Source organism: Mauremys mutica, chromosome 11, assembly GCF_020497125.1.
Source record: "Mauremys mutica isolate MM-2020 ecotype Southern chromosome 11, ASM2049712v1, whole genome shotgun sequence".
Classification (NCBI taxonomy): Eukaryota; Metazoa; Chordata; order Testudines; family Geoemydidae; genus Mauremys; species Mauremys mutica.
Window position 1 is genome coordinate 6,928,283 of NC_059082.1, and position 12,882 is coordinate 6,941,164.

General features: G+C 47.8%; 1 protein-coding gene across 2 annotated transcripts in view; it reads right to left on the bottom strand.

The window, feature by feature from the left end:
* Positions 1-603: 603 nt before the first annotated feature.
* The window catches only part of LOC123343650 (gonadotropin-releasing hormone II receptor-like), a 28,714-nt gene continuing 16,435 nt past the window's right edge, over positions 604-12,882 (bottom strand). For both annotated transcript variants that reach the window (XM_044978869.1, XM_044978870.1), the window contains 3 exons: positions 9,497-10,012; positions 3,454-3,655; positions 604-2,606 (listed from right to left, as the gene is read on the bottom strand). In XM_044978869.1, the coding sequence (XP_044834804.1) occupies positions 2,197-2,606; positions 3,454-3,655; positions 9,497-10,012 (1,128 nt within the window). In that variant the 3' untranslated portion in view covers positions 604-2,196. The remainder of the gene's footprint in view (positions 2,607-3,453; positions 3,656-9,496; positions 10,013-12,882) is intronic.

Below are 12,882 nucleotides of genomic sequence, written 5' to 3' on the forward strand. Positions count from 1 at the left end.
CTATGAATGCCAGCTACAAAAGTGCCATGCAAATGCCTGTTCTCACTTTCAGGTGACATTGTAAATAAGAAGAGGGCAGCATTATCTCCTGTAAATGTAAACAAACTTGTTTGTCTTAGCGATTGGCTGAACAAGGAGTAGGACTGAGTGGACTTGTAGGCTCTGAAGTTTTACACTGTTTTGTTTTTGAGTGCAGTTATGTAACAAAAAAAATTCTACATTTGTAAGTTATACTTTCACGACATAGAGATTGCACCTTGTATGAGGTGAAAAGAAACCATTTCTTTTGTTTATCATTTTTACAGTGCAAATATTTGTAATAAAAATAATATACACTTTGAGTTCAATTACAACACAGAATACAATATATATGAAAATGTAGAAAAATATCCAAAACATTTAATAAGTGTCAATTGGTATTCTATTGTTTAACAGTGCGATTAAAGTTGCGATTAATCGCAATTAATTTTTTGAATTAATCATGTGAGTTAACGGTGATTAATCAACAGCCTTAGTCTGAAGCCCATTAGCCTACACATCACCAACCTCCACTTTCAGGGGTCGCAGTTAAAAAACTGACGCCAAGGCAGAAAAATAGGGGGCTATGGGAGGTGAAGCTATTCATTTCCCAGAATGACTAAGGGAGCCGCTCTTTCTGTCTTGGGCCACTTTGAATCTGCTGGAGGATGCTGCCTTCGACACAGCTAATCAACAGCCACAGCAGCTGTTGTCTTAAACCAGCTAAGCTGTAAGTGTAAACAGCGGAGCATTCTGTAAAGCCACGGTGGTGGGCCCCACCTTGTGACTGCCCAGGGCTGCAGAAGGAAGAGTTTGGGCTGGGTTTTTGACACAGATTTTCAATGTGGGGTTGTGTCTCTCTTTTCTCAATTACCATATCCTTTAATACGGACAGCTAAACAACCAGGGGCTGATCCTTCAGTCTTTGCACAGGCCAAACTCCCACCTCAGGGAGAGTTTTGCTTCTGGAGGTGATGCCGGATTTGGCCAGAGGAGGAGTTTAAGCCCCAGGAACCTCCTGCATCACTGGGCCCAAATGTGAGGGCACAATATGGCTTCCATTGTATTAAGGTTAAACGGGGATGAGCTGCATTGTTGCTCTGCACCGATCAGGCAGAAAACCATATATCCTCAAGCTACTAAAATACCCACATTGGCATCTTTTATTTGTAATCATGTCAATTCAAAGGTGAACATAACTCTGAGAGTCCCGGTCCCTGGCATGGACACAGCTTAAGGTTTTTCCATAAACAATCCACTAACCGTTTATTTCCACCGTACATAGATCAAAAAGTACAAAACAAGCACTCTGCACAAGCTCACTTTCCAGGGATTCAAAACAGTCACAGAAATGACAGTGGAAGAATTAGGGCTGGCACCTGCATGTACTGAGTCATGTGAGTAGCTTTTCAGACTGGACAGGTGAATAGAAATTCATGGAGAAGGAGATGTCAGTAGCAGGCTGGCCGGGAAGACAAGACCAAGACTTTGCCTGACAAAACCTGAAATGTCTCATTCTTGTCATGGAAGTCACAGCCGTGAGAACCACACACCCCATGAGCCTGGTTCTGCACCGGAGTACCGTTAGCCCCATGAATGATCCCACCAAGGCCAAAAAGAAAGGATGCTCTTTTGCCAATCTGGCCCTTTCTCTATATTTTTAGAAGCCAGTGTATTTTTTCAGAAAAACAGTGGTTGGCAGGAGGCTGGCGGATACTGAATTCTAGAATCATTGCAGTAAGTTGCACCTGGCCCAAGAGCACCATAAAAAGGCCATAAAGGGGGTGGAACTAGCCTGTGGGGAACAGGAACTGTGCAGACGACTTCTACAGAGCTGGTGGAGTAGCAGGACACCAGCCCCTCTCTGAGTCTCTCCCATGGCCCCAAGAGGTCCTCGGAACCAGAGCACAAGGGATCAGGCCTGGAATAAGGGGGAATCAATGGGACCCCTTGGAGACCACAGTGATACTCAGCGTGAGTGCAGCAGAAGCCAGCTCTCAGTTACCAGTTTCTGGTGACTGTTCCATTCAAACCTAATTCAGGTGGGGCGGGTGGCTGAACAACATGCCAGCGTTACTACTGTACTTCCCAGGCAGTCGCCATAATAGGAGCTACTGGCCAATGCAACGCCCCTGACCAAGAACACCGAGTTCCTTTCCTCCTGCCAGATGCTTTTCTTTAGCAGACCGTGTGGATGATTGTGCCGTTGGAAGCACCTGAAGCTGCTCCGCCATTTATAATGTAGTCCTTTATGTTCATCTCAGAACTGGACAGCAGTTTGTTTCTCTCCTGCCCTGTAATTACTGTTTCGATTCCTCTAAGGCACGCCTTCATATCCTCTCGGAAGGAAGGAGTGTAGAGACCGTAAATGACCGGGTCGGTGCACGTGTGTAGCAAGCCAAAGAGAAAGAGACTGTGGTTGATGTACTCGGGCATGCGTTGAATCATGTCTGGCTGGAACCAGTACCACAGGCCCAGGAGGTAATATGGGGTCCAGCAGATAACGAAGGAAGCAACTATCACAACGGTCATCTTGAGGGTCTTCATTCGCGCCTTGGAGATGTGATCGTTTTTGCTTCTTGCTAGACCTGCCAGGAAGAGTCAAAGGGATAATTGTATACGACGCAACAGCATACAACCAGGAAGAGACCAACATTCACAGCCCAGCCTCCCTCAAAGTCAGGAAGAGTTTGACTTCAAGATTTAGGCCTGATCCAAAGGCCGCTGGAGTCAGTGGGAGCATTTCCACTGACGTCCGTGAGCACTGGATTAAGCCCAAACTGCAGCTGAATTGAGTTACCACAGGGCTGAAGTAGCGCCCAGAGGCCTGCACTGGCTCTCTGTATTGGGCTGTATTTCACCCTAAAGGGCTTCAGTGGGACATAAAGCCATGCACAAAGCGCGGGTTGGGCCTCTCCTGGGGGGGGGATGAATAAGGATGTTTGTTTTCAAGGCTGCTGCCTTTCATCACCATAAAGTCACTTGACTGAATTGAGGCCTGGCCCTACTCAGCCATGCAGGAGTCTAAAGAGGAGGAAGCCACCCTCGCCTTGCACACCTTCCCCATCTCTTCTCACCAGGCCTGAAGGAGGCAGTAGCAGGTCTCCACGATACTCCTGGAAGAAGTGGGCAGATTCCATGCTCTGCACCTCTCTCCACCACATGTGCAATCTCCCTCACCACGTATTACGTTATACAAGGGTTCCCTATTCTGCTGTCCATTATTTTCCATCAGCGAGGATTTGCCATCCCCAGAAGCACACCGGCTGTTTCTCATTTTCTAAGCCTGGAGATGTCAAGGCAATGATGCTGATCATGCAACAAGAGATGGCTATGAAATCTAAGGGCTCTGGCAGGGAAAATTACAATGTCTCAGCAATACCAATAAGATCACATGGAAGTGTGCTGAATGCTAACTAGCTGCAGCCTGCTCACCCTTGTTGATCTTCAGTTGCTTACTGATTTCCCAGATGATGCGGATGTAGCAGACAATCATGACGCTCAGTGGGGCGACGTAGAGGGTGGTGAAGGTGAACATGTTGTAGATGATTTCTTCCCAGTGCTCTTGGAAACTTCCATGGGTCACACACTGGGTAAAATTGACACCCGGGACAGTGTGCAGGTGAAAAAGAAAAAGCTGAAATTAAGAATGAAACAGTTAATCAGAGATTGTTCTTTAAGGGGCACTGTCACAATGACAATCTCCTTCCTGGGCTTACTGGGAACACTTTCCAGCAATTATTAAATCCCAAAAGAATTTAGAAAGTCTTCTTACATAGGGTTTGCCAGATTGGGTCAAACCACAGGTCCATCTAGTTCAAAACACTGTTTTGACAGTGATCAGCACCAGATGCTTTAGAGGAGGGTGTTAGAACCCTGCAGTAGCAGATATGGAATAATCCATCCCCACATTAACTCTTGTTCTATCTCTTATCAGCAGAGCATGAGGATGCATATTGACTTTTCATCATACATGCTCTTTGCTGACTCAGCCCGTCACTCATCTCAAGCAATCGTCTGGTCCATTCATGGTCAATTCCACTGTCCAGTTCTCATGCACTAGTACGACACTGCAACATTTGAGCTGCAGCTACAGCAGGCGAAAAATGGGTTCTGTTGGAATTAAAAGCTTATTGCATATTTCTCTAGGCCTCAGTCATAAACCTCGGCCATTATTGTAGTTATTTCTTACTTTGTGCCAATAGACAACATGGTACCAACTACTAGCAAACGCATCAATTAATTCTATAAGCCAGGTTCTTATAAATAAGTCAGAGATAAAGTACTTGATTTGGGGTGGATCTGTCTCTCCTTTCTCAGTATTATGATGCTGTTCTCCATGATAAAAATTATTCCACTATCAAAAACATACTTGGCCTAATAGCAGAAAATAACCCCCACTGAGCTCGTAAGCCAATGTGTGGCTATTTTAAACATCGTTGTTCTCAGCCAGGCAATATTTGATGGATTCAGTAACTGGGTGAAGAGCCATTTATCTCTCTCGGGAACTCGGAATTCTTTTGTGCCACTACAACAGCACCGTAGAATTCATGCTCACAAGATTTATTTTCACTCGATAGCGGCTTCCTGTCCTGAGCTGACAACACACTTCACTTATCTCCATTAGCGTCAGATGTTCCTATCGCTGTCTGAAGCAGCAGCATCTTTTGAATGCAAAGTCTCCATATTAGCCTTTTAAAATGCCAATCCCTCTATATGTTCAGTCTCCCAACCTGGCTGCCCTTGCAGCACTGAAATTTGCACACTGAATAAGCACTGGAAGGAGGACAGGTTAAATAGTTTATAGCTGTCATAATCCAGACACACCATATTGTGGCTATGCGAGCCCAAGGCCCAACTCCTCAAAGGTAGTTAAGAGCCTAACTCCAATTGATTTCAGTGGGAGTTTGGTGTCTGAATACCTTTGAGGATCTGGGCCCAAAGAGGTAAGGTCAGGTTATCATCTAGCAGGTTTCCTCCACCATACAGGGAGCTAGTGACAGCGTTACAGCGTTACGCTACTGCGCATTTCCTGCTGGGTGTTTTTGACTATTGGACTGATGAAACCACTGTGTTTAGAACAGGAGCAGCTTGAAATAATGGCAGACACGGGCGGCAGGTATAATAGGCCCTAACCCAGGCCCTGGCCCTGCCCATGTGCCACTTTCTCTTCCAAGCCGGCGGGAGCTCAGCTCCGGCCGGATGCCAGTAGGCGGCTGGGGCCGGTGGATGGCCCAGCGCTGGTGCTGGTGCCAGCTGGCGGCCCAGCGCTGGGACCAGTTCTGGGGGCAGCCAGCAGCCCGGGGCGGTTCAGCTGGGGCTCCTCCAGCCATAGAGGCGGGGAACGCTCGGGGCTCCAGCGGAGGGTGGGCACGATAGAGGCCTTGGGTGGAAGGGAGGGGGCGTGTGGCTAGCCTCCCCAAAGGGGGGGGGGGCTCGCAGACTGCCCATGGTAGCAGAAGCAACAGACATAAGAGAAAGCTGGTTAGTTCTGGGCTTTTAGGCCCTGTCCACACTACAGCATCTGTAGCAATTGCATTTGAAGCCATTTTGCAAGGTGGTTGCAGCCCAGCATAGTTATAACAGGGTTCACATCTCCTCCTTCCCATTGAAAGAATGCCGTCGGCTGCCTAGAAGAGTAGTCTATGGAGCTGGTCACACTGGGTTTTTTGCCAATATTTCCTACAGTTGCTGCCAGCATTTCAGCTCTGCTGGGGGTAGCAATGAGGGGGGGGGTTAGTGTAGGCAGCTTTCCAGGCAGTGGATGGTATTTTAAGCACCATGGTGTTTAACCTTCCCTTGAGCAGGTCTTGCCAACATGTTGGCTTAAGTCGCTGGTGATCAGTGGCAGTGTGGCCATTCTAGAGTGTTGACCCTTGTGAGAACTAGTGGTAACAACCGGGGGAAATATTTGGCAAAATAGCCCATCACGGACGAAGCCAGAAGCACCATCTGAGCCAGCAGGGTTTTCAAATCTCCGCACACACTGGACTGGGAAACTGCAGGAGCTGCCGTTGGGGATGTTCAGTGGGCTTAGTCTAGTTCCTAGGCTTGCTAGATGTGCTGAGGAACAAGGCAAAGAGATGATCTGATGGGGACCAACATGGGACAGAAGCTCTCTACCTGCCTTCCCCTGGCAGCAATCATTGAGGGTACGTCTACACTACAGAAAAAAACTCCGTGGCAGCGAGTCTCACAGCCCTGGTGAACTGACTTGGGCTTGTGATATGGGGCTAAGAACAGCAGTGTATACAGGGCCGCCCAGAGGATTCAGGGGGCCTGGGGTCTTCGGCGGCGGGGGGCCCCGCTTCAGCGGTAATTCAGTGGCGGGGGGTCCTTCTGCTCTGGGACCCGCTGCCAAAGTGCCCCGAAGACCCGCGGCGGGGGCCCCCCCCCACCGAATTACCACCGAAGACCCAGCACTTCGGCGGCAGGTCCCACTTCGGCGGTAATTTGGCGGCAGGGGGTCCTTCCGCCCTGGGGTGGAAGGACCCCCCACTGCCGAAGACCCAGAGCGGAAGAAGCTCCGGAGGCCCGGGCCCCATGAGAGTTTTCTGGAGCCCCCAGAGCGAGTGAAGGACCCTGCTCCAGGGGCCCCGAAAAACTCTCCTGGGGGCCCCTGCAGGACCTGGGGTCTGGGGCAAATTGCCCCACTTCCCTCCCCTCCACCCCCGGGCAGCCCTGAGTGTAGACATTCCTGCTTGGGCAGGAGCTTGTGTTCTGAGACCCAACCTCATTGCTGCTATTTGAATCCCCGCAGCGTGAGCCCCATAAGCCTGAGTCAGCTGACCCAGGCTCTGATGGGCACAGAGTCAGGGATTTTTTTGCACAGTAGACGTACGCTTAGTGTTGAAGTGACAACACCCCACCTGTGGTTCTGTGATTACGTTTTCACTCTGACTCAAAGGCTCAGTTTATTTGCACATTGCAAAATAATCCATCCTCCACAGTGAGTTAAACAAGGGCAGCCCATTCGCTGTGTTGATCAACCCCATTGCACGTCATGAAATCCGAAAGCCATAGGACCAAATTCTGCTCTCATTCTTATCTGTGCAACCCAATGGATGAGGTCATCCGTGCATAACGGAGCAGAATCTGGCCTGTGGTTTGAGTTATGCATGCGATTATCTTTTGGATGCTTGGCCATGGTATCAGTAGCTGATTTGTGCGTAGTTCTCTTACTGAATTTCCTTGCGTTGATAAGGTGGCGGCAAGGTAGGTCCCTAAGAAAGTCCTACCAATAGCAAATGTAGAAATCTGGGGCCAGGGCCTCAGCTGGTGTGAATCAGCACCGCTTCATTGACTTGAGATCAGATCACACCACAGGAAGAATAGAATTCTATAGCAAATACATTCCCAGGTAAGTGAATGGGGAGCATGGATCAGCGTTCATGACTCACTCCCTGTCAGTCCTTAATGATCCAACCAGCAGACCAAACTCGGTGATAAATCCTGGCCATGTGCCACCTGAGTCATGTTGCGCATTCACTAAGAAGAAGTTAAGTGAATGGAATACAATAGCTAACACATCCCCATTCAAAGAATGGGGTTCAAGAATGAATGGATTCCCACTGAAGCTAATGGACTCTAGGAGCTACTGTCTCTAAAGCTGAGCCCAGTCAAAATTTCAATTGACGTTTTCTGGCAGCGCCATGGTGCAGCATCACCACCTTTGACTCATAGAATCTCAAGGTTGGAAGAGACCTCAGGAGGTCACCTAGTCCAACCCCCTGCTCAAAGCAGACTCACTCTTCCTCACAAGCTGGGACAATGAGAACGGGGCAGTGAGCAAAGAAGGGCTCAGCTCCAGGATACTCTGATAGCTGCAGAATGCACTGGCCATAGACTTTGGAGAACCTGGAGCGGTTCAAGAGGCAGGCATGGTGTATGGGAGTGGAAGCCAGAAATTCCCAAGTGATAGTCCTGGCTCAGGCAGCAAGGTCTTCCAAGATTCTGGGACTGTTACTTCACCTTCCCGCGTCTCATTTTCCCAGTGTACAATGGAGATTGTAACAACGACCATTCTCCCTAGGGCATGGTGATGATGAATGAGTTAACATCCATAAAATTAGTTCTCTGAAAACATCTGCTCAATGTGCAGCAGCAGTCAAAAAAAGAAAACAGAATCCCTTAGGAGAGGGATAGATAATAAAATAGAAAATACCATAATGCCACGATATAAATCCATGGTACGCCCACACCTGGAATACTGGCGTGCAGTTCTGGTTACCCCAGCTCAAAAAAGTTATGTTAGAATTGCAAAGAGTACAGGGAAGGGCAACAAAAATGATTAGGGGTATGGAACAGCTTTGATGTGAGGAGAGATTTAAAAAGACCAGGGGGAAAGAGATGACTAAAAGGGGATATGCTAGAAGTCTATAAAATCATGAATAGTGTGGAGATAGTGAATAAGGAAGTGTTATTTACCCCTTCACATAACACAAGAACCAGGGGTCACCCAATGAAATTAATAGGCAGTGGGTTTAAAACAAACAAAAGGAAGGACTTCTTCACACAACGCAGAGTCAACCTGTGGCACTCATTGCCAGGGGATGTTGTGACAGCCAAAAGTATAACTGGGCCCCAAAAAAAAAAATTAGATACATTCATAGAGGATAGGTCTATCAGTAGCTATTAGCCAAGATGTTCAGGGATGCAACCCCATGCACTGGGTGTTCCTAAACCTCTGACTGTGCAAAGCTGGGACCGGACGACGGGGGATAGATCTCTCAATAATTGCCCTGTTCTGTTCATCCCCTCTGGAGAACGTGGAACTGGCCACTGTCAGAAGACAGGATACTGCACTAGATGGACCATTGGTCTGACCCTGTATGGCAGCTCCTATGTTCTTATGTTCATAAGTGTTCTAGAAGTCCCACTTCTTATTATCTACCTCAACATCTGCAGACCTGAACCTTAACTGGATCTGAACACCACCCTGTGTGCTGGGGATGGGACATTAAACTATGAGGCTCTTCCTTACTAGAGCTGTGCTGAGATGGAATCTGTGCCAGCTGCAAGAATATCTCAGGCCTGAACTCCTCAAAATTCAGCCACAAGTTAGGACCTGGCTTCATCTTGGAAAATAATGGGTTATATTGTCAGTCTGGCTTAGGTACTGCAGATGGCTTCCCATCACTGCAGTATCTGAGCACCTCACAATCTCTAGTGGATTTATCCTCACAACCTCCCCGTAAGGCAGGGCAGCGCTATTATCCCCATAATACAGATGGGGAACTGAGGCCCAGAGCCACTGAGTGACTTCCCCAAGGTCACACAGGAAGTCCGTGGTACAGCAGGGAATTGAACTCAAGTCACCAGTTAGTGCTCTAACCATTGGACCATCCTTCCTCTTGATTCCTGATTATCACCCAAGCCATTCGCCCAGCCCAAGGTGGCCGTTCACTTTTGTTTATTCTAAAGTGTGGCACTTCCTGTTTGAAGCAACCCCAGCTTTACAATGGCGTTGCGCTCATACCTGGGGCGAGGCCAGCAGAAGGCTCATGACCCAAGCGACGCATAACATGAGTCTGTTGCGTCGACTGGAATTAGCAAAGGCAAAGGGGTGGAGGATGGCTGAGTGCCGGTCTAGGCTGATAACCACAAGCACCAGTGCTGCAGAGTACATGGCAAAGAGCTTGAGGAAGTTCAGCAATTTACACGGCAGGTCCCCGGCATACCACTGGACCGTCACGTTCCACACAGCGTCCAGGGGCATGACCGTGAAGGTCACCAGTAAATCTGCCACTGTTAAGCTCAGTATCAGCAGCCGGACATGGGACTTCCTTCTCTTCCTCATGATGCTGTATAACACAACTGAGTTGCTGGATGCTGCTATCAAGAAAAAGCAGATAGTGATGATCACACGGACCCTGGCTGCTAGTGTGAAAGTGGGTTCGATCCAGGGCTCGGGGCAGCCGGAAACAGAGAGGTTTTCATCCACAACATCAGCTGACTGAGGAGGAGTCATAAGATCCCGTTCTTCAGGCATTCCCTACAGAAGAACAAATGGCAAAATCAGAGAAGAAAGGTAGGCCTAAAATCCCTGCCAGGTGTCCATTTAGCATGACGCAGCTTTAAATGTGATGGGGAGGGAGGCTCCGTAGGCTTAGCCAAGGATTCTCAAATGTTTTAATATTCTTATCTGATAGTGCCTTAACGACCCCAACCAGGGCTGGGGGCCATTGAGCTGGGCGCGAGGTCGGACTAGACTATCTAAAGGTCCAGTCTATCCATAAACTCTATGAAACTTCAACTCTGTTAAAACCAAAAGATTGTGCCTGCCCCGAAGAGCTTACAGGCTGAAAGACCAGACAGACAAACAAACAGGCGGAGACAAGCAACAAACCACAGTATAATTTCTTCTCAGTTTCCATAGTGTGGACCACATCTTACTACACAAATTGTCCCATTGAGCTGCACCCTCTTCCATTTGCTATTGCGGGGCCCATCGCCTCCTCCTCTTCATAATTACACGTCATCCCCATGGTGACTATAGCAACCGCTCACATGGAAATGTATTTTAAGCACTTTTCAATGCTGCTTAGCAGATGGAAACAAGGAGGTGGCGTCCCATGTGACCAGCCAACTGTGCAGATGACCCAGTAAGAGCTTGGTGGAATCCAGCTGGTCCATTGACCACAAATAGAGACCCTCTGGTCTAATGAGGAGTTAAAATGCACCTGAAATACTGAGAATCCCTGGAATTGTGGAGCTCTGAAGTAGATATATTGAGTTCCATGGAGTTTATACTGGGTGTGGGAGAGGATCCATGTGATAAGACATTAAAAACAGAGGGTCTGACTCCTCACTGAAGACCCTTTGGCACTTTTCTTTAGAGTAGGGGTGTTTACATTCAGTTTACATTCTTTGTCTTTGTTTACATTCTCCTTTGCTCTGTTGTTGTGCAGTGGTCTGTGGCTCTGGAGATAGAACCACTGGCTGTTGTATGCTGTGTGCAGAGAAGAGGTGTCAAATCCCATCCCTCCACACCAAATCCCAGGAAAGCTCCAGGAAGTGGAGACCTATGGAGACTTCCTTTCCTCATAAGTATTTCCATGGGAGGCAGCAATCTGAGCTAAAATACCTCTCCTATCCATGTTAGCGCAGCTGCCACGAACCTATGACACCCCAGGCACCTGCATATTGCCCTGTTCGGGTCACTGGGATTATATTATTATTATTCATTATTTGTGTTACTGCATTGCCTGGGAGTCCTAGTCATGGAGCAGGACCCCATTGTGCTAGGAGCTGTACAAACACAGAAAAAAAAGATAGTCCCCGCCCCAGGAAACTTACAATCTAAGTATAAGACAAGAGGAAACAGATGGATACAGACAAACTGATGGAGGAGCACAAGGAAACAATGGGACTACACTGGTCGGTAGGATAGGCAGTAGTCTCTGCACACTAGCAGCCGATAACACAGTGGCCCATATTGTGAAGGCCTGTCCTGCACTCTGCCCAGAAAAAATGCATAGCAATCACCGTCTAGTATTGATTCACTTACAGCGTGAACAGGTTTCAGGGCTGCCAATTGTATCTGTTTATTCCCTGGAACAAGAGCACTGAGCTATGTTAGCACAACACAGACAACACTCCGAAGGATTTGACACAGCAGGCCATCTTTGGTGTGAGACCCCTGGAGTCGGTCCATATTGCACCATATTACACCAGGAAGGAATTTGGCCCAAGGTCATTTTGAAAACTCGGATCTAAACTCATCATTTGCTAAGTGGAGATGGGCCATTGGCCTGAATCTGCCAAACTTTAGAAGTAAAAATAAATAAATAAATAAATAAATAAAATGACCCGCAGCTGAACTGGGTTGTCAGGTTTGTTTTACAAAACTCATGATTGCATGGTTTAGAGAGACCACACTATGCCTGTTTTTGCCCATCTCTGTTTGAAATACACAGGGACCTGTATTAGAACCATTGGCATGAATCCCTAGGTACACACATGCACACACACGCTCCCTGAACATTGTGGGTCCAGACAGAAAAGGACCTGATTCTGAACCAATGCCAAATCACTGCAAAACCCAAACCCAACTGACAAGATTTTTCCAAAACAAATCAGGTCCAGGCGTCACCCATCTTTGGTGTCAAGGTTCATGACATTTTCTCAGCCCTTATTAATCTAATCTCCAGGGCTGCCTATCAGTATCTGATTCTGACTTCCCGCATATAACAAGCCCACAAACCTCACCTGCTTCTTAGCAGATCAGAGACATTCAGCCAGGCTCTGGGTTCAGTAAGCAAAGGAAAATAAAAGATGTGAGGTTAATAAAAAAGAGAGAAGAGTCTCGCTCCTTTTTCCTCTCTGCTCATAATAAAGATGCACACGAGCACTTCTCACAGACGTGAAGAGCGGTTCACCGCCCCCCATTCATCTGGATGGTGACATGAAGTCATTCTCCAAACAGTGCCCCACAACTGTCTCTAAACATGTTTATATGGTGGGGGGGGGGGTTTCCTGCAGAAAGATGCAACCTATACAATTTCAAAGCCAGATTCTCGCCCAGGTAACTCAACTGTGCAGAGTCACCACTGTTCCACTTAAACTGCCCTGTGCTCCAGTACAGAACGATATCGTGAACAAGCCAAATTTCGAGGGCAAAGACTCAAATTTAGGAGAATACAAACAATGGATGGATGGATGCGAGCAGCTTACAAACTGTTTCATGCAACCAGGGCTGACGCTCAGTTTCACGTACACAGAAAAAATGTGCTTTCCCCTGGGGAAGTTACAGAAATAAAACGATCCGCAGAGACTGAATCGACATCCTGCTCCCCAACTAACGTATTGTCACTACACACTTACACTTGCTCTAGCTCTTCTCCTTACTATCATTCAGTCCAT